This window comes from Nesoenas mayeri, assembly GCF_963082525.1.
Source record: "Nesoenas mayeri genome assembly, chromosome: 5".
Lineage (NCBI taxonomy): Eukaryota > Metazoa > Chordata > Aves > Columbiformes > Columbidae > Nesoenas > Nesoenas mayeri.
The window spans coordinates 33,207,493-33,230,234 of NC_137548.1; the positions used below are offsets into that span (position 1 = coordinate 33,207,493).

Here is a 22,742-nt window from a genome sequence, read left to right on the forward strand (position 1 = left end):
GCTGGAAAAGGTGTTTGCACAGTGGTTCTATTTAGTGTGGCTGGGCTTGCCAAAAGGCATAATCTCATCTCCTGTGCTTTCAGATGTCAGTACTTGAATCAGATCATCATTTTGTCCAGCTTTCAGAGTCCTGAGAAGAGAGTGGCTATGAATGGGAAGAATGAAACACATCATGTTTTTAATAACAGATTTTGGTTTGGTTTTGGCATTTTTGAAAACCATTGTAGTGTTCCATGGTATTATTTAAACTGATATAAGAAACAAAGAATGGAAAATAAAACTTCTTACAATGGAAAATAAAACTTCTGCTATTTTCATAACTTAGCAGGCTCATTGAGAGTTATTCAGTGCTGACATTCTACTTGTAAGGATTGTATGGAATTATTTTTTTAACTTTGTAGCAAATTATAAGATCTTTTACTGTTCGTATATATGGGTAAACTTCATAGTTGTTTGAATTTCCAAGGAACTTTCAGGGAAAACTTCTGTTTACATAACAGGAAATATGTTGGGTTTCATTTTCTAATGAGATTCAGTGCTTATGATATGTACTTCAAGACAGCAAGACAAACAACTTGTTTTTATTGCAAACTTCTATTTGTAATATTCACTTCTTGAGCTTTTTTTCCTTCAGGAATCCATTCTGTGTTCACAGAAGAGAAAGCAAGTGCCGAATGAAACCTATAAATTTGGTTCTTGTATGTGTCAAAACAGTAATGTATTAAATGCATATTATTATGAAAAATTAAGATGTGTTCTAAACACTTACATTTTTATAACACATGACAATATTAAATAATACATTTTCTTGTTAGCATCTGTTTGCTGTCATAGTTGGCAGGACCTATGATTTATTACTTAAATTAATGACTACAACCATTTTGGTCCTGATATATGCCCGTAAGCTTATCACATCACTTAATAAAATAACATATATGCTTCTTTGAGAGTAATTTTTAAATTGTTTATTCCTTTAAGTTCATGGTGAAAATACCATATATATTTGCAATGTGAAAGTCTTAGGAGTCTGTATTGTATTTCCAACTGAGTGAAATAATGGTAAGGATTGATTTCTGTAAGAATATGGAATACAGTAACTGATCCGACTAAAATGGTCTTCTAAGACAAGCCTGATAGAGTATTGTTACCAAAAAAAACCAACAGTATTGGAAAGGAGTGGAAATATACTGCGTTGTTTTCTCCAGATCCAGCGAGGGTTGAAAGTCTTGTTCATTTGTTTGTTTGACTAATTGGTGCCATACAAGTGCTAAGATTTCACGCTCTATCATTAGTTTTCAACTTGTATTTCATGGAGCCCTTGTTGGCCATGGGCTTCAAATGAAGAATTCAAAGTAAATTAACTTGTTGTCAGCAGGCTTAAATTTGCCAAACAGGAATCTGTGCCTGTTGTGGGAAAAATGTTTTGGTTTGGGAACCCCTTAGGTTGAAAACTTTTGTCAGCAACTAAAGCATTTTCATCTGTCTTACAGCTTCCTTTCATACATGGATCTGGGCATGCAAGGTCTTGGAGGCATTTGGTAGCATTGATTCCCAGATACCTCCAGAAGTTTCAACACTGAATAAAACTGTCCTAAGATAGCACACATTCTTCTTCCACAGAAAGCAGAATGTTGGCAAATATTTATTTGAGTAAAAGACCCATGTGATAGCAAGTTAGCCTCTTGAGTAATGCACCCTCTCTGAAGTTCTTTCAAAGGCAACATTAGAAACTGACCAAAATAAAAGTAATACTTACTTCTGTGACTGAATATAAAGGATCTTTTGGAGTTCCTCAGTGTTATTGAGGACCTAGACAGCAATAAGGGCACCATGATCCTTACTTCTATTTGTGGTTGGCTGGGAGATGGCAGAACTTCTTGTCAGTCTGCTATTGATACTAGTAATGCCCAGTTCTTTATTGCACTTCTGTGGAATGCAGGTATGTATTATGAGTCTACAACTGGTGCAAAGCATGGTAACTAGTAGCTAGAGAGTGAATGTAGGTTACTACAGATGAAAAGGCAATTGAACACAGCTATTTCCAGCATTAATATAAAATGCATGGAGTCAGTGCAGCTGTCCTTCAGTTTTCAACACAGCTGAGCAATGTCTTCCTAGACAGGTGTGTTATCTTGAATACAGAAATATGAAAAAGATAAAAATAACGCATAAGCTAGATTTCTCATTCTTATATTTGGCAGGTACTCCCGTGGACAAGCAAGTCCCAAATACAGTGTATAATGACTTCATTGCAATTAGTTATCTGCCACAAGAATATGTTTTCCTTTATCCTGTTATTAGAAACAGGAGAATTTGGTTATTGACCAAAACGAGAAATTGGACTACATTTTTTGTCTCATTTTTATTGTGTTCCTTTTACATCACTGGTCTGAGAAAGAAAAAGGAAAATGGTCCTTTATGGAATAAATGCATGGTTTCAGTCTAAATATTTTTCTAGCCATATCTATCTGTTTGTTATGCCCTCTAAGTGTGGAGAGTATTTTTCCAAACAAATCCAATTGGTCACCCAACAACTATCATCCACAAGCTTCCTGCTTACACTTTTTGTTTTAATTTACTATTTAGATACAGACATTGCCAGTGACAGGCAATCATTCTTATACATGATTGTTTTTGTGGTTTTGAGGTTTCTGGAGAGAGAATTTTGTCCATGTTTCTGGGTGGAGGTGCTTGCCATTCTGACATTTTAAATCTAAATAATTTAAAAATATTATTCAAATGTTTCAGCTACTGTGTAGAAATTAATTTATTTCTATGTAGACAGGCCAGGGGTGGTCAACATGTATCACATGTTAACTGTTTGCTTTAGTTTGTTTTCCAGTTCTTAGCTCTCTAGTCTCATCATCAAGAATATACATTTATATATCAATGGAACTTTGCATTAGGGGATCAGGATTTTTACTGAAATAGCCAGTAAAAATTATTAAAATATGCAGTGGAAAGCAACGTGCTTAGTTTCATGTGCTTCTGAATATTAAATGTGAGTAAAATGGCATATAGACATGGAGCCATTTGTTATATTTTAGTATATGAAGCAAGAGCTGTGTAAACCTTAACCTCGTAATTTTGCAAGTTCCACTTTATCACGTAGCTGTAAAAGGTAATCAAAATAAATCATGGAAGATGAAGAATTATTTTGTAGAGCTTTCTGTATGCTTTCAGAAGTGGCGCTTGATCCATGAAATTTTAGTAAGCATATTAAATAATACAATATGATGTGCAACATGTCAGGTCTGATAAATTATTTTGTATAGGACATTTATACAACATATGGTGAGCTGCTATGTGAACAGCTTAATGATTAAATTATGTTAATCTTTCTTGCCATATTTACTTTTCATTTTAAAAACCGTCGTTTTCAGACTTTTTATTTTACTTTTTTGATCACGGGTAGATGTAAGAAAGGTGTAGCGTATCTCCGAGAAGCCGTGACAGTGATCCAAGGTTCCTCAGCTGTGCCGTGTACATAACACAGATGTTGGGAGAGTCATCTGTCAGCTATGCCTCTCCTATGGAGTTAAAGTTCTAGGGGGAAAAGAATTCGACACAGTGCTGTCACTGTTACATTTTCACAATAGAAGAGCATGCAAATATTCAACCTCCTGCTTAGCAGTAGTGCCCTGTCTAATGTCTGTGCTGGTTAGAATAAAAAAATAGTGGGTGCATCTAGGGCTCATAGATCTGACAAAGGTCATGCTATGCTGGGCATTTGAATTGGAAATTGTCTGGACTTAGATTTTATAAAGCTCCCACTGTTCTCGGGGAAAATTTCAGCAGGGTTTTGTCCCTAGAGAGGCCTCTTAGGCCCTTTTCTGTCCTATGAATGAATTTAGATGTGAGGGTTTCTCCTGCCTTAAAACTGTTAAGTTCATTTTGCATACATCCCCAGAGAGAAAAACTGGCAGATGCTTTTGTCTTGGAAGTGTTTAAAAGAAAACTGCAGAACAGGAACAAGGGAGAGAAGGGGCCCTGTGTGGAGTCCCAGAACATTTTGGAAATGGCCAATATGCAGTTTTCATCAGTACTAAGGCGGGGCACAATATGGTGCCTGTAGCTCACTAGGGAATATGAATGTTGATTAAGCATACTCCCAGGCTTTGAAATCCTGAAAGCAGTGTCAGAATAATGGATGTTGAGCAAATGTCAAGCATTTGTTAATTTCTCTGTTATTTGGAGTTTATCTACCATGATCAATCAAATAAACTAGTGCTTCTCTGTTGTGGCATGTGTCATTGATATGGTGATTAGGTGGCTAGAGAGGCCTTCTGCCTTTTTTCTTTTTTTTTTTTCTCTTTTTTTTTTTTTTTTTTTAATCCAGGTAACAGATTATATATGAACAGCCATAAGTTTAAGATTTGTTGGCAGTTGGTTTAGTGGAAAGTGGTACGTTAACAAAATACTGTAGGGTACTGAGAGAAAAAAGTATTTGCATATCTGCCGCGCTAAAAATTACGTTCATGCCATTTTTTCTGTTCTTGGCCTTAAAACTCTACTGTTGTGGGGAAGGAGAAATTATGTCTAAATGAAAGCTCATAGGAGAAACTTTTACATATTCTTAAAAGGAGAAGTTTGAAAACCAAGTTTATCCACCCTGAATTAGTATTAATTTATGTCTTAGCCCCTTTGTTTGTCTAAATCTTTTGGTTTCTATAAACTGGATCTCAACATCCCCATTTTTGATTGAGTAACATGTTCAGGTGCCCTTTAATCAAAAGTGAAGGGGGTGACTGACTCTTTTGTAAGAATATAGAGTCTTTTATAAGAATATACCAGAGAAGTTGTTAGTTACTGTCTAACATGCAGAAATATAAACAGTCCAGTTCAGAATATTTTTTCTCCAGTTCCTCAATTTCCACTGTCTTCTGATGTCCTAGTTCTACTGATTTGCTACACTTAGAAGTTAGGTGGCATACAAAGACCTGATATTTAAAAGTGAAGAACAAATAAAAAATAACCTGAAGGAGAAAATGGCACTGTGACACTTTAGTTTAATACACAAAGACTTTAAAATGGGAAACGATAAGGTTGGGATTCTTTGTGAGAGGCCTATTTGAAAGCTGCCTGAAGAATGTTAACACTCAAATTTCACTGAATTCCAGTAAGTTTGGTGACACACTTCTGGATTTTTTTTTTTCTTCGTAGTCTAATCCTTATGTGCTTAGTGTAAAGATGGCAATGTATATTTTTGTTATAGTTTTGGCAACTCCCAGAAATTTAAGAAGTGTTGGTGAGTCATGCCATATGACTTGAAGCATGTTGAGGTCATCTTCAGTTTATTTTAACATAGAACAAATGTTTGATTTTGAACTAGTTTTCTTTCTTCCTTGGTTTCCACATTTTTTACCAAGGCCTCCAGGCCTGTTCTACTGAGACTGCCCAGGTTTTGGTGTTTAATGAAGGTGATGCTATATGGTGAAACTATTGATTGTTTACATTGGAGATGATTCTGTTCAGTTAGTACATGGAAATCAGAGTTCTCCTGAAAACCCAACATTTTCTGCAACACTGCAGGATGCAAAGTGTATGGTCATTGTATGCATTTTCAGAGCAGTGCAAAGAATACCAGAAAACAAATCCTTTGTAAAGAGGAGGATGGGAAAGAAAAATCTTGTTGGTAGGAGTGGAAAAGAAGGTTAGAGAAGTTTTAGGACAGAATAATTTAATATTGTGATAACCTCTTGTCAGATGTTCCCTTCATATTACCTGCCCATTGAAGGTAGACAGCTTTTTAAAATAAGAGTGCTGGAAGACCACTAATAAAAAGGAACAGCTGAGTTTCTGTCTTAGTAGGTTTCTGCTGTATTTCCAATGAGAAGTAAGTAACGGAATTAAATTAGTTTATTCCCTTCATGGCACAGTAAGCTGCTGGTTGGTGCAAAAGTAATTGCAGTTTTGGACCATGGATTTTAAATTATTATAAGTAGGCTCAAACACATCTTTATTAATCAAAATAGGAACCATTACAATCAACTCATTTTTACCAACAAGAAATAAGCTTGTTTATTCCTGTAGCATAAAAATCTGTGCTTTGGGATTTGACAAGTTCTTGGGAAGCATTTTCCGCATCTCGCTGGTTGTGGAACCCTTTTCACTGCATAAAGTTGTTGAGATGCTTGAAGAAGTGGTAGTCAGTTGGCAAGAGGTCAGGTGAGTATCACAGAAGAGGCAAAACTTCATAGCCCAACTTGTTCACTTTTGAAGCATTTTTTGGGCCCTTTCTATTGACCAATGTTGGCTGCAGGTATTGCAGTTTTCAGTGCATCTCATCGATTTGCTGAGCATCCTTTTCAGATGTAATGGTTTCACTAGGATTCAGAAAGCTGTAGTGGATCAGACCGGCAGCAGACCACCAAACAGTGACCGTGACATTTTTTTGGTAAAAGTTTGGCTTTGGGAAGTGCTTTGAAGGTTCTCCTCAGTCCAACCACAGTGCTGGTCATCACCAGTTGCCATGTAAAATCCACTTTTCATCACACATCACAATCTGATCAAGAAATAGTTTGTTGTTGTTGCCTGGAAGAAGACAACACTTCCATATGATGAATTTTTTTTTTATTTTTGGTCAGCTCACGAGGCACCCACTTATTTAGCTTTTTCACATTTCCAGTTTGCCTCAAATGCCGAATGATGGTAGAATGGTCGACACTGAGTTCTTCAGCAACTTCTTGTGTAGTTGTAAGAGGATCAGCTTTGATGATTGTTCTCAGTTGGTCGTTACCAACTTCCAACCGCTGGCCACTGCGCTCCTCATCTTCAAGACTCGCATCTCCTTCGTGAAGCTTCTTGAGCCACCCCTGCACTGTACGTTCGTTAGCAGTTCCTGGGCCACATGTGTTGTTGATGTTGCGAGTTGTCTCTGCTGTTTTATGACCCATTTTGAACTTGAATAAGAAAATTGCTTGAATTTGCTTTTTGTCTAACGTCATTTCCATAGTCTAAAATAAACACAAAATAAACAGCAAGTAATGAGTCAGTAGCAAAAAAAAAGTAGTGAGAAAAGTGCATTGAAATTATGTATAACATAACATTTATTTAAGAATGTATTCCAATATCAGATGTCAATTTTCAACAATACAAAAACTGCAATTATTTTTGCACCAACCTAATATAATCCTTGGGCTGAAAATAGACTTTCTAGATAGATAAGAATTCTTTTTTTTTTTTTTTTTTTTTCCCCATGAGTAGCTTTAAAATTAACTTTTTAAAATAAACTTTTAAAATATGAACCCTGTTTAAGGTTTAAGACTAAAAATCTCAAGGGGACTTGCTAGAAGTGGATTCATTTCTTGCCTTAAATTTGTATCATTCCCAAAACTGGAATTTACTTAGAACTACTCTTCTGTATTATCCATGTTTGATAGAGCTAAAATTCTTTACATTATATCCTTTATGGGAAACATTTGTAAGATCCTGACTTGTTTAAGGAATTAACAATTTTGACTGGATTACTGGAAGGCTTTTTGACTTAAGGTGTTCACTTTTTACCCTGGAGATAGCTATGCAACAGTATGTGTGCTTGACATGTGATGCATGCAAATGCTAAATACAGTAGCAGCATGAGGCAAGTGTCATTAACAGTAATTTATGTAATGAAAGCCACCTGGCTGTCTTTGTAATTAATTGCTTGTAAATAATAAATTTAAATATAATTTATAGTTTTCTAAATTTGATTATATACTTTTAGGAGCAAATTGTTTAAGGGTGTTTGGCAATTTATTTAGTTTTGAACTGGCACAGATATGCTTTTTACCTACAGACTAATTTTTTAATGTAAAATAAACAGTCTAATTATCTTCAAATTGCCATTCACTCGTAAAAATAGTTTTCCAAAATTAAATTTAAACATCAAGTTTATAGAGGACAATACAGGTTTAAAGAAAAAAATGTATAAAGTAGAATGGCTTTGCCCTTTCTCTGCAATCAGGAAATTTAAGATTGGAGTCTGAAACATTTCTCTTGACAAGGTGTTCTGTAATCTGATTCTTTTACTGGAGGGAAGAAGTAGCATGATAGAGTTATCCAAACAGAACAGAGAAGGTGAACAGAAAATGAATATATCAAATATTTACTTCTAGTAATTGCCTACTAGGTGAATGTTTTTTCAATGTATGGGCATTGGCCCTACCAAGAGAGCAGACAGGAAAGGTGATGGATAAATCCTTGGTTTAAATTGTAGTTTATTTGTCTTAACTGCTTGTTGCGGTACGTTGCTATTGCAGCCTGGGAGCATCTTCCTTTACACAACTGTCATCAGATAACTACAACTTTTGTGTATTTTTGTCTAATGGTTCAACAGTTAGATTGTGGTACTAAGAGAAAGAGTTCAAACCTTACAAATGTGTTTTCTGTGTAATCTTAGGTGAAGTAGGTTGAAGTAAAGTGTGGAGGATGTACAATTAAGTGCAAGCAAGGAATTTGCAGAGGCTTCGCTGTTTTCTCTCAGGCTCTAGTGTGCTGCTCTTTGCCTCTGCTTTGGGATGTGTTCACTGGTTCCTTCCTGGATATTGAGAAACTTTTCTCCTTGCTAAGTAACTTTGAGTAGTTGAGGACAAGGACATAGCAAATCGTTGGCTTATGTTGGTCTCAAGCTTCGCTTTTTTATTTATTTTTTTGAGAAATGTTGATGGTAGAGTTAAAAGGAGAATTTCAGGGAATACCAGCAGATGGAGATGTGAAGGACAAGTAATATGATTATCAAGATGTGTGTGAGACGCAAACCCTATTTGACTCCTATCAGTTTCTTTTGTCAGTGGACTCCCTGATACGATGATCAAAGGATATCAGAGAAGTTCTGGTATGTGTAAGGTGAAAAGATTCAATAGTCATTGAAACCTGATGTCAGAATATTTGGGAGTTTTAATTCCATGTTTTAGCACTGACACTTTATTTTTTAAGCCTGTGTTGTCAGTATATTTTGGTTCTGTACTGCATCTGAAAATATTTTTCAGCTTTAAAATTGAACCTTACAAAATATTTTTATGTTTTTATGGAAGACACTTTACTTGAAACTTTAGTAAAAGAGTGTTTACTCACAAAGGTCTCTTTGTGGGTTTGGCATTTAAGTAGGTTTCAAACATTGATGCAACAAGCACTCTGCTGCTTAACTCTGGAAAGAAAAAATAACAATATCTCAGGCAAATTTCTATCTGTTTTTTGTACTTCCTTACTAAGATAATAAGACCCAAAAGTAATTTCTTTTCATTTGGAAATACCACTCTTCTGTTCATGTGTTTTCAGAGTTCCATTTTTAACCCTAGTATCTGGCAGCATTTATCCGCTATGAAAGCCTAATATTGTTTTTCTCATCATAAGCATATATAAGTGAATGGAAAAAATAGCATTTATATTCTGACTTCTCTTTCTGTTTTGGGGGCTGGATGAGAAATACTTCATAATCATTTGAGTATGGTATATTTTGAGTCATACTTGTATTGCTGCTGCTAAAAGTTAGATTTTTGTGGTGTGGGTGAGAGAAGGTGAAATTTATCTCTGAGAAGAGTCACCATTATTTTGTGATCATTGTCTGTTCTGATAATTTGTATTTACTTCTGCATTTTTCTTTTCACATCTGATACAGATTGTTCGTAGTCTGAAGTTGTTTTAAAATATATTGGCTGTTACAACAGACACCAAAAATTGAGGTGTCTACAGGAAGAATTGGTGCCCTGTTCTTAAAGGAACTTCTAAGTCTTTCTAAATGAAAAATCATTCAAACAGTATCTAATACTGGCAATTTTCCTCTGTCTGCTGCTAGAACTTATTGGCCAACTAGGTCAGACATTATTAAAGTTCAAGTGGCCCAGTGGGAAAAGTAATGGCCTTATGCTACTATGAATTTTAAATGCTGCCATTTCTATGTATTGCACCATCATCTGTTCTCGCACATCACTAAATTGTATAGAAGTTGTGGGACCAACCAGTGTCAAGGTCACAGAAGTGATGACTCTTCTCAAGTAGCCTTCTTGGAGCTTTGTCATACAGTTATTCTCATAAACCTGGCTATAGGCAGCAAAGGTGTATGCAAGTGCCTGCATTTAACCTTTTTATTATCATTGGATAGTGTAAGCCTGCAATGCAGGATATCTTTTTCCTCGGACTCTTTGCTTTTGCTTTTTATTTTTTATGCTTGCAAAGGCTGGAAAATGAGTTTGATGCAAAACCAATTTTTAGTAAGTGATTCGTGTTTAAATCTTTTGAGTTGAGATGTTGTACCATTTATTGAACAAGATGTTGGGAATTTCAAAATTGTTTAGTGCTATAGTTCTCCAGATGAGCTTGAATTTTATCTTGATTTTAAATGTGATGGTATTAAGTCTAAAATGAGCATATCAGCAGGTACTTCTTGTCATATGTATATACTTATTGAATTTTTATAGTATTAATATATTTGTAATGAGAGTATTTACCCAACAGCACAGTATTGGCTTTGTAGTTCTCAAAGAAGTAGCTACTGATAATGTTTCATTGTATGGAAGGCTTCTTAAATAGAGATAATAAAATTGCTTTTGTATCCCAGACTTGAAGCGTGTAGCTGGAAAGCTGTGACATTGGAAGGCAACCACTTTACAGAACCCACTGTCTTGGAACTAAAGACTTAGGTACTTTTATGTCACTTATTTACTCCAATTCAAACTCATATATTGATTTGAACATGCATATTGACACACAGACATGTATATATATACATATGTGTGTGTGTGTGTGTATTGATTAGCTTAAATTGTTAATTCACTGACTTCCAATAAATCAGTGTTAGATTTGTGAATGATAAAGTACAACTGTGTAGAGACAGAATAATCAGCTTTTACAGAATTTTCATTGAGAGAAGTGACCACAAGCCTATTCAAACTTTAGGAAACATTTTAGTATTAAAAGCTGCCGTGAAGAGAGGTTAAAGCCATAACTATTCTCAAGGTCAGTGAATCCCCCTCCCTTGGTCCGTGTTCTTCAGTGTTTGCATGCGTGTAAGTGTAGTGGTTCCCAAGCTTTGGTAGGCCTTTGTTATTGCTGAGCCTTCCTGCATCCTTGTGTGGAACCATCCTGACTGCTAAGAAGCCTTTTTCCTGTCCTGACAATCCTGACACGTAGTTGTCACCTCCTCTCAAGTGGGAATTTCACCATCAGGCTGCCTTTAGTTCTGTTGCAGGTATAACTGTGGTGCTGGTTAGCCCACAGCCTCTGGTTCTGGGAAGCTACAGAGGCTTTACATATTCATGCATGTGTTATGCATTTGAACTGATGCTGTTGCATCTGTTTGAAATCCATTATTGACAGTTTTTAGAAATAAGAGTGGACTGGTTAGCATGTGATAAGCAGTATAGAAACATTGCTTTCTTTAGGAGTCCCTGTTCCAGAACATTTGCAGTACAGAAGATGAGAATTAAAAGACTGTTTGGGTTTCTTTCATGTCTTTGATAATGTAACAGGCAAAATGTATTTTAGACATACATTCTGGAATTTCAGGATAGTTATGAGAAGGATTCCTCTTCCACCCCCAGTCATTTAAATTCATGAAAGGTGTGTATTTCTTTCCTCACATAGATTATTGATCCAGCATGGCAGCAGCATGCAATTCTAGCCCTAAGTTGTACACATTACTTTTATTTTAAAGCTCAATATTGCATTAGTAAAAATATTTGAAACCTTATTATACATGGAAAGGGAAGTTCTTTTCCAGTTATTAGAGAGAATCTTGCTGTCTGCTTCAGAACGTCTCATGAAGGGATATGACTAGCACTACATAGGTACACTGCAAGACTGCAGAAGGAAAGAAACTATTTCTTCCCCTACCTGAATTCCTACAATAGCTAAGTGCAGTGTTGGATGCACTTCCAAGAGAAGGTTTGACACTGCTGCTTTGGGATTTCACTTATGACAGCTTCTGAATTTTGGAAATACAGCTCCTGCCCCCACACTCAGATTTTTAACCAATATATTTATCATAATAATGAGATGGAATGTTCCATTTTGTGAAAGGGAAGCAACAAAGCAGTGTTCTTTGTAGATTTCATTTGTTAAAAAAAAAAAAAATAAAGGCTATTATATATACATAATATATATCTGTCTCATGATGGACTTTGCTTTCCCCCTGCTTGTCTACACTTGTATGAATAGTTATTGGATTAAATACTGCAGTTCCTATTTACTCTTTTTTTTTTTTTTTTTTTTTGTTACAGATCTCTCTAGATACTCTTTCATTGTTCTGTGGTAAAATACATTAAATGTAAAGTTGATTTTTTAGTACTTCTATTATAATTTGGGCCAAAAATGTGGAGGTAAAGATGAGGGAAAGAAAACTCACTTTAAAGCAAATAGATGAAACAAGTGGAAACTTGTTTTTTTACTTAAAATGTTATGATTTCAATAATCTCAGAAAAAAAAATGGAAAAAAGTGTAAGTTTAATCTTATCCCTAAAGAATTAATTATTAATATTTGCAAGGGCTGATAGTATTACATTTGCAGAATTTGTCATATTTAGATTTTCTTCTGATGAGGCTGTAATACATAGCAAGCATGAAGTTGGACAGGATACCAAATCTTGGTGAGATCTGCAAGCCTGCTTTGTTGAGATGATCTGATGCAGTTAAATTACTTTCATCCTTACAAGCTACTTTTTGGCCAGAGTTTGCCATCAGATCTAGTTAGGAAACACTGATCTGCAACAGCATATTATCTCTTGCTAGTTTGTATAGAAATACTCCTTGTAAACCAAAACATTTCTGAAATACTCAACAGAGATGGTAGCATTCTTCCTCTACCAAATTCTGGAATTCATTAGAAAAGAATGGTTCTTACACATTAAATTACCAATAGATGTATTCTTTTTCCAGCGCTAGACTGATCTCTTAAGTTCTTAGAGGTAATTTGTCTTATCTCTTGTTCTGTGTTCTGGTCTCACTTAGGCATCTCATCCTAAATGTGGATGGACTTTGGTACCTGTAGTACTTGGGGCTTTTTTTATGATAAGCATATTTTTATATCTTGAGATCATTTGCAACCTAGAAGTGACATTTTGTTTTTTTAAAATGAAAGTTATTTTATTTTTTAAAAATGGGCATTTTGTAGCAGATTTTAGATTTCACAGTTTTCTGCCTAAATCTATTTACGTATTGACAAGAGCACATTGATTAAGCAATCAGATGGAAGTATGCCACCAACATCAACACAGAGTAACAAACAGTAAACTGGTTCGTTATGAATGCTGGTGTACATGAAAAAGAGGATATTTGAAGAGTGAGGCTGGTTGCTTTGAACTCTGGGAGTCAGATGCATTAATATCTGGAATTTCAGAAGAAAATGTTGCCATGAGAGTGGCTGCTACAGAACTTGGGAGGAAAGTTTGCTTGTTTTCCTGGAAGATAGATTTTGTTCTGCAAGACACATAACAAGTTAATTTATTGATTATTTAAATTAGGTAGTACTTGGATTTATGGGTTTGGGGGTGTGTGTTTGTTTGTTTGTTTTAGAAAATCAGCAAATCTGTAATGTGGCTCTACAGATGGTTCTTGACAAAACAGTTTGCTCAACACAAACATGTCTATATCCTTAAGCCTTCCAGTAAGCCATGAGGCTTACTATAAAGTTTATTCAATACGATGCAATAATGTAGCACTGACATGTTATTTTGGATAAAAGATATTTTCAGTGCTATGTTTGTTTTCCTGGATATCTCAGCTATATTAATTTGTCTGCTCATTTACTACTTTGAAATCCTGTGTAGAAGCATCAGAGGATGGATGGAGCCCTAGGAATTTGGCTGCTCCTGTAGGAGTAATGACAACTTACATGGCATGCCCCTGCTGCCAGAATCAGCAGTTGTGATCATGCTGTCTTGCAGTGCAAATGCATGTTCATGACTTCTGTCTCCTCTCCAAGTAGTCAGTACTGTCTTTTTCAGTGCTTTGCAATACCATGATGCTTCAGTTTTCTGTCAATGGCATCTTGCAATAGATGCTCCAGCTGTGTTTTGAGGAGCTATTTCATTTTGCCAGGAAGTCGTGGCAATGGAATTGTGGCAAGAAAATGCTGAGTGGCAAGTAAGTGATTTAGAGTTTAAGAGGGGAACTATGTTAACCAGAAGAAACATGCAGTCAGCCCTGTGAAAATATAAATCCACTTCTGGGGAAGGAGAAAGATCTTCTGGTAGTAAGGCTTGAAATTCTTTGCATGGTACTATTGAAATAATTCTCTTTGTCACAGTCACAATGTTTTTGTACTGCAATCCAGTATATATCGAACTTATTCAGTTATTGGACTGAATTTTTTAGTGTTCATGGTAAATCCTAAATAATCTGAACAGTTGGAAGCAAAGGAGAGGATTGTTGGATGAAAGTGACGTAGAAGAACAAAATCCAGGGACACCAAGGGAACAACTGAAATGGACGAGAATCCAGGTGTGAAGAGAGGGATAATGGTCTTAATTGTTTTTGATATGTCAATGGGTATAATAGGAAATATAATAGAAATCATACTAGGAGTAGCCTAAAAATACAAAAATTGGTCTCTCAATGTGAGAGAACTCAAACCAGAAATTCGGTTAAATACTGTCCTGTTTTGGTTTGTGTTTTTTCCCACATCTTTGCTCTAAATTCAGTTCTACCATTACGACCATGTAAATCTGCCAAATAATAATAGTTACGTGGAGAGCCATTAGGGGGCCATATGTATCCAACTTAATTTATAGCCTGCAGGGTTGTTTTTTTTTTTAATAAATCATCTTGAAATACCTTAGCTTTGCATATGTATATAGCCTGTGTAAGTATATAATCTTAATTTCATTCCTTTGTTCACCTAATGATTACATGTGCACGTTGAAGGTTACCATAATTGGATGGCGCACTTTTCGGGGAGGCATTGTGGTACATATCTCCCAATCTCTGTGTCAAATGATGTATATTTAAAAATATTGAAGTTCTTGAATATATTGTCATTATTTTTTCTGTAATTCATGGATTTCATAGATCTGGGCATTACTTTATGTTGCTGTCATTTTTCTACAATTTTAACATTCCGTCAGTGAGTGCTCTGGGTGAACGTTCTCATATGTAAAATACCAGAGATCAAGTCTCAGCTTACTGCTGCCACACAGGTGTTTTGCTGGGCAGACAAGCGCAAAATAGTCATGGCAAAGATGCTGGAAGCACAGAAAGCAAAAAGGCAAACTAGTAAGCATTTTATATCGCGTTGCATTAATCTAGTCGCTTTGTTCCTAATGCTTCAGCTGTTCAGTTTAGAGGTAACTTTTTATATTGTGCTGCATGGGCATACTGTATGTTTATACCCAAACAAACCATTTAGTGCCGCAGTTTTCCCTTTTGAAAATAGGAGTAAGACTTCCTCATCTTAAATTAGTATTTCTGTGGGGTGAAAATTGCAAGGAGAAGGAAAGAACATTTACGTTCAGTGTACGTATGATGTGATACTGGTGTTAAATTCACATACAAGAAATTGGGCAGGAGAGCAAGACTTTAGACGTTGTTCAGTGTTTGAACTACCTGTGCTATGCTGCAGTAGGTAAGTTCACAAAAGGAAAAAAGTTAATTATTCATAGTGCCTTGCTGTACCATAAAACTTGATTTATTGAGACTATAATTTGTTCAAGTTGGATGTAGTAGGAAAATATATCAGGAGTAATTAATTGTATTCAGGATGTGATGAGGTAGATATATCCACAGAGGACAATTGAAAACAGTAGCGGTGTGGTATTGATTGCCTTTCAGAGGGAAAAAAAAATTCTTGTCCCATTTCTAAATGTTAACAATTCAGAGAGAAAAATTCCCACTCGGGAAGAATGCTTTCCAGGTTGCTTCATTGCCAGGTGTTTGACATTGAGTGGAGCCTTAGATGAATGAAGCTTATGGCAGCTTTTGGAAATGACCGACTCCGGGGAATCTCAGCTTCCTGCTGTGAGAGTTTCTATTTTCAAAGCACATCAGTTTCAGTGGGAATGTTCCAGTGGTCCCATATGCTACTTCTGACAGCGGGGGAAGTTTTTAACCTGAATATGAGACAGCTACTGAAGAGGTTCCCTTGCTGCTAACAAAATGAATTTCAATATGTTCCCAATGAACAAGCGGCATGTTCCCAACTGCTGATGGAATTTAACTCCATCAATTATTAATGTAAATTTTGCTTTGTTTTCCTTTTTACCTGTTCCCTTTTAACTCAGCTACCTGCTCCTGATAGGACTTTGTGGGTTCTGAAGCTGAAAAAGGAATCACCCAAACAGTATGCTCATTTGCTTTGAAACTCTTGCTATATTTTGCTCCCCTCCCTCGTACGCTCTCTCCTTGACCTAGCAGCAGGAAGTCTTTGTCTGAGGTGTTCATCTGGAACAACTTTTCCACACTTGTTTTCATGTTCTGTTAGATTACAGGGCAGCAGGCCTACCTTTGAAGCTCCCTTCTCTTTTGTTTCTTTGCAGTGCACTCCAGTAATTAACTTTGTCCTTCTTTTATTTGTTCCAGTCAATCGCAGTCCACTCTGCTGAGCATCTTCTCCCAGGAGTACCAGGTTAGAAGTTTTCTCCTTTGTGAGAGTTGACAGGTGCCTAATTGAATGATGAATGTCCCTTTATTTCTTTGTAATTGAACTGCCAGCTTTCTGATTGGTTTGGAGGATGTTCCCTTTTCCACATCAAGCACCGCCTGAGTCTCAGTGGATGGCTGCCAAGCCTACCCATCCATCTGTCTAATAACATCTAGCCTTTGCTTATTTGGTGGACCTGTAATAAATTATGCTAAACCATTATTATTCTGACAATAATAATTTCCCTGTGTTGCATGGTTCCATGTGCTAAATGTTTGCTGACTTGCACTGTCAGTGCTGCTTTCCATTGCTGACAGAGATGATGATAAATGACCATTGCCGGAGTGGCAGAAGGCAAGAGAGGCAGAAAATGGAGTCATTTATCATGAGATGACAGGTGTCAGTCAAGTGGCAAGTCTCTATGGAATTACTTTTTGTAGTTTTTCAAATAAGTTGTTTTTAAGCAATGTTCTTCCTGGTTAAAAATGCCAATTGAATTGTAAAACTAGAGTGTACCAGACTTAGATGGAATTGAATTGAGGGAAAATTAATACAAAGGTTGAAAGAGAGAACAAGTTTTTCTTTGCCCTCTGCAGCCTCCAGTAAACTTATTTAGATTCAATTATTGTGACCTTACTGCCTTTTACATATATGGTACATTGCAGTACAGTCTGAAGACGCTGAATTCAATAGGTAGATTGAATGTCATTTCTTTACAGAATCTAAAAACATAGTTCAGTTTATATATCAAAGTGTAGCCAAGGAACATGTGTTTGGGCAGTCGTGATTTCAGTGTTTTGATCTATGACACATTTGTAAGACTGTTTGTTTGTTTTTTCATTTTTCTAGAAACAAATCAAAAGAACACATGCCAAGCATCACACCTCTGAAGCTGTTGAAACTTACTACCAAAGGTATGACATCCCTGCCTTGGTTAAGGGTAACATCATAACTACTAATTGTTATGGCAATTATGAGTAAATTAGCTTTTTTCTATAAAAATAAATTAAAAATTTGATATAAAGAATGCAGAATTGTTCACATAAAAATATTTTTCAGTGAAAATACATTTTTCAGCTTTTGGTCAGCCTGCTTAAGAAAGGGTTTATTTCCTTTACTCTAAGTGAGCATAGGCAAATATTTTTTTACTGTGTACATGATAGCATTTATGGTATATTGCCTGTAGTTTGTAACTACAGGATTTCTGTGTCAAGACTAATATTGATAGGAACTTCCTTACAGCAAGGGAGCTTGTTCTGTCACAGTTGCTTGTACTTTTAAAGCAACATCTGTGTTACATTACAAAAAGTTCCATATTCAATTTGTGTATTGCCAGTCAAAGCACTAATTTTTAGATCTCTCCTGTTTTATCAACAGAAGTGTCAGAAATAGCGGTTAAGGGAAGATGAAAACCTTTATGTCATTTTACAATATTTTACAATTGTTTGCATCTTAAACTAATAAATTGTATTTGCTACAACTTATAGTTTGTCTGCTACTTCTATAGGCTTTACTAAAAATATTGCAATGACATAATTAGGGCATACTGATAACTGGTAAAGATACACAATTAAAATATTACTTTGTAGACTGACATCTGAGGAGTTCACATGGCAAGTGTGTTCATACTTGTGATTATAAATGTCTGATATTTATACTTTATTTTTCTGATTCATACAGATTAACATTAACAAAAAGCCTTCATTTGTAAACAACTAACTGTGCTTCCACAGAGTCATATATTTAAAACCTAAGCACAGCCCGATAATAATCAGACACTGGTTAAGAATATCTAGTGTGAATTGTGCTGTTCTGGGGCTTTGATTTTTCTTAGTTGTTGTATTGTTCTGTAAAAAATTGTGCTGGATCACATTGCACTTTTCCTAGTGTTCATTGTTGTTTAGGAGGAATATTGCCTTAAAATTTTGTTGTGTTAACCATGTATATACAATACTATTTTTAGTTCTTTTTCACTAGCACAGTTTCAGTTAAGTGCCTTATGTTAATTGTAACTGCAATGTAAATAAACCTCTTCTTGGAATGCATGTAAATCATTTAAATCACTTTTATGATGTCTCACTGGTTCCAACAACTTAAACCCAAAGCATGGGACCAGAAGATTTTGCTTTATGCAAAGCAGCAGTTGTATTGATATGAGTAAGGTTGTGTAGGTATGATTAAGTTTGCCTCACTTCAGGTAGGAGGATTTGGTCTCCTGTCCCCTTCTATGCTGTCTGAATATGATAGCAGTACATAACTAATGCATTATGTATGAAGCTATATGGTGGTGGTAAGGAAAGTCATTCTTTATGCTGTTTCTGGGTGTTTCATATTGCAAATGTATTAATATGGCCAGATAAAATGCACATGTTTTAAAATCAGAGATGTTCGGGATAATAGTTAGAAAACTCATCTCAATCCCCTTTTAGTAGATTTACTGTGAAGTATGTTTCGTAAGCTACAGGGGCATCTGCTTGAGTCAGAATCCAGTTTGAAGTGCTTCAAGCATAAACATGACAAACATGTCCTCTCATCTGCTCTTTTGTAGCATCCATCGTGCTGCTGTAAAGCCCTGCCTGTATGGTTTGCTCCTGCCTGTTCCCACCCACATACAAGCAGACAATTGTGCTCCCATTGCTTTCCTGGGTCAGAAACTACCAGCTTTGGAAGGCAGTCATTTCCAGTGGTCTCTGTTGGGAACAAGCAGAAGTGCAGTAGTGTGGAGTAGTTTGTGCTGCTCTGCTGAGATTTAGTAGCCTTAAATTTAGGCAAACATGAAGGCAAATTGCAAGAAGGATCAACAACTTAAACCCAAACAACAACTTGTTAAGTTGAAGGATCAAATTGCAAGCTTTTCTGAACAGTGTTGCCATCAGCATGTGAGACCTGTTAGTCTGTAACAGAATTGCCGGTAGTGTTAGAAATATCTGACAGAAAATTACTCCATTGTTGGCTGTAGCTTTGCTGTTCAATCAACTAGATGCATGTTTTAGAACATTAATCTCAAGTAAATCTTCCTATATAGGTATTTTGTTTATGATCTCCCCTTTTTTTCTTCCATTTTAAGTTTTGGATGTTTAAATATACACGAGGCATCTTCCTTTGTGTTTTTTTCTTTGGAATTGAAATAGTTTGCATCAAGAATCTCGTATCATATCCTTTATTCATTAAGCCTCAGGATAACATGCAAACAAAAAGACCTCTAATCCTCTATGAAGAGGTTTATGTAAAGGTATTACAGCCATTCCACAGAAAAGTAAAATGGTAAAGAATTTTAATGTCTGTAACTAATGAGCAGAAGAATGGCTTCTGATGGATAGATAACGATAGAGCTGGAAAGGCTGTGGCCTTCTAATGATATCAGTAATGATGTGTTGTATGAGTACAGGTAGGGTAAATGAGCAGGTTCAGATGTTGGTGACTATTGTTCTTTTCCACATGGCTGCAAAGGACAAAGTGGCTTCCAATAATATAGCTTCTTCCCATGAAGTTCTGAGGACAGGTTTTAGGCATTATTGAAATGAAAACATCAAACAGTAAAAGTAGCAGCAGTGAAGAAGGCGATACTGTGTGAGGCGATGGTCGGAAACATCACTGTGTACCCATATTGGTCTAATGCCCTTAACTGGAAACATTAAGCTTTTGCCATTGATGGGATAATGACTTTCTATCATCCTGTATTCAAAGCTAAATATTTCCTCTCTTTAGAGTATTAATTTGATTGTTAGACTCTGATTTCACTAAAGTGAGCCTTTATTGTTTAAACTACTGCCCAATTAATAAAATCGGGATTAAATTTGTGAATTTATGCTTTGTGCATTGAATTGTGAATTGAGTAAGATATACAGTGTGCCATCATAGTTGAATGTCATGTGGAATCCAAAATCTTTACTGAGAATTATAGAAGTTTATTTGTCTGTGGTGCCTTTTTAAGTAGTGCAGATACTTGTATGTCAGTAAGAAAAAAAGAAAAAAATATTGGATTATTGTATTTTTTACTGGTGACTTAATTGAGATTGATACATCTTGCAGGTGAGGAGACAATCCTGGAGAGTTGGTGGTTGTTTAAAATACTTATTTCTTAAAAGATTTTCCATTAAGTACTCTGTATGGGGTATTTTCCCCCAAATGAGAGAGATTCACAAGGGATACTGACATGTATAAACTGGCCTTTACTTGCCACTGCAGAATTACCTGGCTTTGTCTTGTCTAGGTACCTGAATGGGGTGATGAAAAATGCAGCTGCCCCTGTGTTACTGGAGCTGGCCAATGAGGTAATCATCTTTACTTTTGTCTTCAATCTTCCAGTGTAAAACCTAAGGGGCATATCTATAGTGACTTCAGTGAGAAATGTAATTAACCTAAAAAAAATGGTTTCAAGGCACATTAGACATTTACAATGGTTCCCCAGTCTGTTAGTACTTCCAATAATTAGAAAAAAAGCCCATTTATTAATAAATCAGTTAATGTAATTAGTCTCTTAACTTCAAGGCGAATGTGTAAGAAACTCTGAATTTGTATTTTGTTGGAAATTTCAGACAGACCATAGGCCTTTAATGCACAAACTTACTAAAAATTCCCACATTGATTAAATGGAGTGGCATCACTTTTACTCATATTTGCTTCCTTTTTAAAAAAAACCCGAAACCTGTCCAAGATTTCTTTTGTTTTTTAATAATAGGAACGGTTAAGACAGTTCATTTTCCTTACTTCGTTTATCTCTGTTTGTATGGATTAGAGGATGGCTAATGAAAACTGCTTAATATAAAGCAATTAAGCAGAATAAATTCCTCAGTGTAGCCATTTCCTAGAAAAGCTGGTGTATGAAAAGTTCAGTACGGTTGCCATTAAAGTCCTGACAAATTTATTGATGTTGTTTATTAATCAGAATATGAATCTGCCTTGGGATGCAAGGTGGTATTTGCATTAAAAATTGCTGTCTAAAGCACTACCTAAAAGAAGATGTAAAAAGTTTGAAAGAGTGACAGTAAGCCTCCTAGAAAAAAAAAAAAATGATGAAATATCTAACCCTTTAACTCTAAAATATTTCTTTACAATAATAATAACAACAATACAATAGCTGATACTCCTTGGAACTGCTTATGCAACCCTCAAAGGGCTAGAATGAAATGTATGCTGTCTTGTGTTGCATTTTAATAGAAAATGTAAGAAGGAGGCAGAAAATGAGTGTTTGCATTAAAAATGATATGGCACTGCAAACACTAAGTGTTGCAATAGCAGCAAGTTCTGCATGTTAGATTAGTAAGAAAGAATGGTTTCTTTCTCATGTACATCACTGCAGCCAGCAAATGAGCGATTACCTGTCAATTACTTGAAGGTTTTAATGGTCTGTGAAGTGTCCACATATCTTGATCATACAGTTAACATAGAATAAAGGATTTATTTCATATTAGTGGTAATATGTGGAATATGGTAGTGGTAATATGTTTTTTCCCATTTGTGGAAAAAACAAGTCTTAAAGTACTGAGAATAGAATGTCCTTTACATATATAAGTACAATCTTATTAAGAATTTAGGGAAACAACATGACTCGTGATATATTGCACCCATATTATACAGGAACTGTCATAAAAATATTTCAAGCACAAAGTAATATATCTGTTACTGGTTCTTTGTATATTTTTTCCTGTTGATTTAGAGATGAGGCATATAATTTCTGACTCTAGTGAGCGTATCTTTGTTTATATGATACTAATGCATTTTTGCAATTCAGATCAAAGATATCTGCAGTTCAGAAATAAATAAAAGTTAAATCTAAGAGAAAGGGGAGATATACAAAGAACTTACGTGCTTCTGATTTCATAGTAGCAAGTATATAAGAAAGGCAATGCATTTTGTGACTGCTGCCTAATGCATTAGGGAAATGTGGCAATAACCAGCACCAGATTACTGCTTCCAAACAATCAAGCTGCCATTTTTATATGATAGTTAATATTTAAATGACATACTCTTGCATCTGCTGACAATTGATGTAATGGTAATACTTTATGAGTCAATATATATTTAATCAGTGGAAACTGTAAAAATTGATGAGAAATATATAACATAGGTGCATTACTGTGTGTAGCAGCTCTGTTAAATAGGAAAAGCTCCGTATTATTACATTTTGGGGTTGTTTCTTTGAGGATTTGTGAAACTATTTTTAATTATTTTTAAACTTTATTTGCCAACT

At 35.6% G+C, this 22,742-nt stretch overlaps 1 protein-coding gene across 1 annotated transcript in view; it reads left to right on the forward strand.

Annotated features, from left to right (window-relative positions):
- Nucleotides 1-22,742, forward strand: part of CDIN1 (CDAN1 interacting nuclease 1) — a gene marked incomplete at both ends in the record, with an annotated part of 122,712 nt that overhangs the window by 8,308 nt on the left and 91,662 nt on the right. Inside the window, 3 exons of the mRNA XM_080345838.1 lie at nucleotides 16,489-16,534; nucleotides 17,399-17,463; nucleotides 20,763-20,823. Of these exons, the coding sequence (XP_080201964.1) occupies nucleotides 16,489-16,534; nucleotides 17,399-17,463; nucleotides 20,763-20,823 (172 nt within the window). The remainder of the gene's footprint in view (nucleotides 1-16,488; nucleotides 16,535-17,398; nucleotides 17,464-20,762; nucleotides 20,824-22,742) is intronic.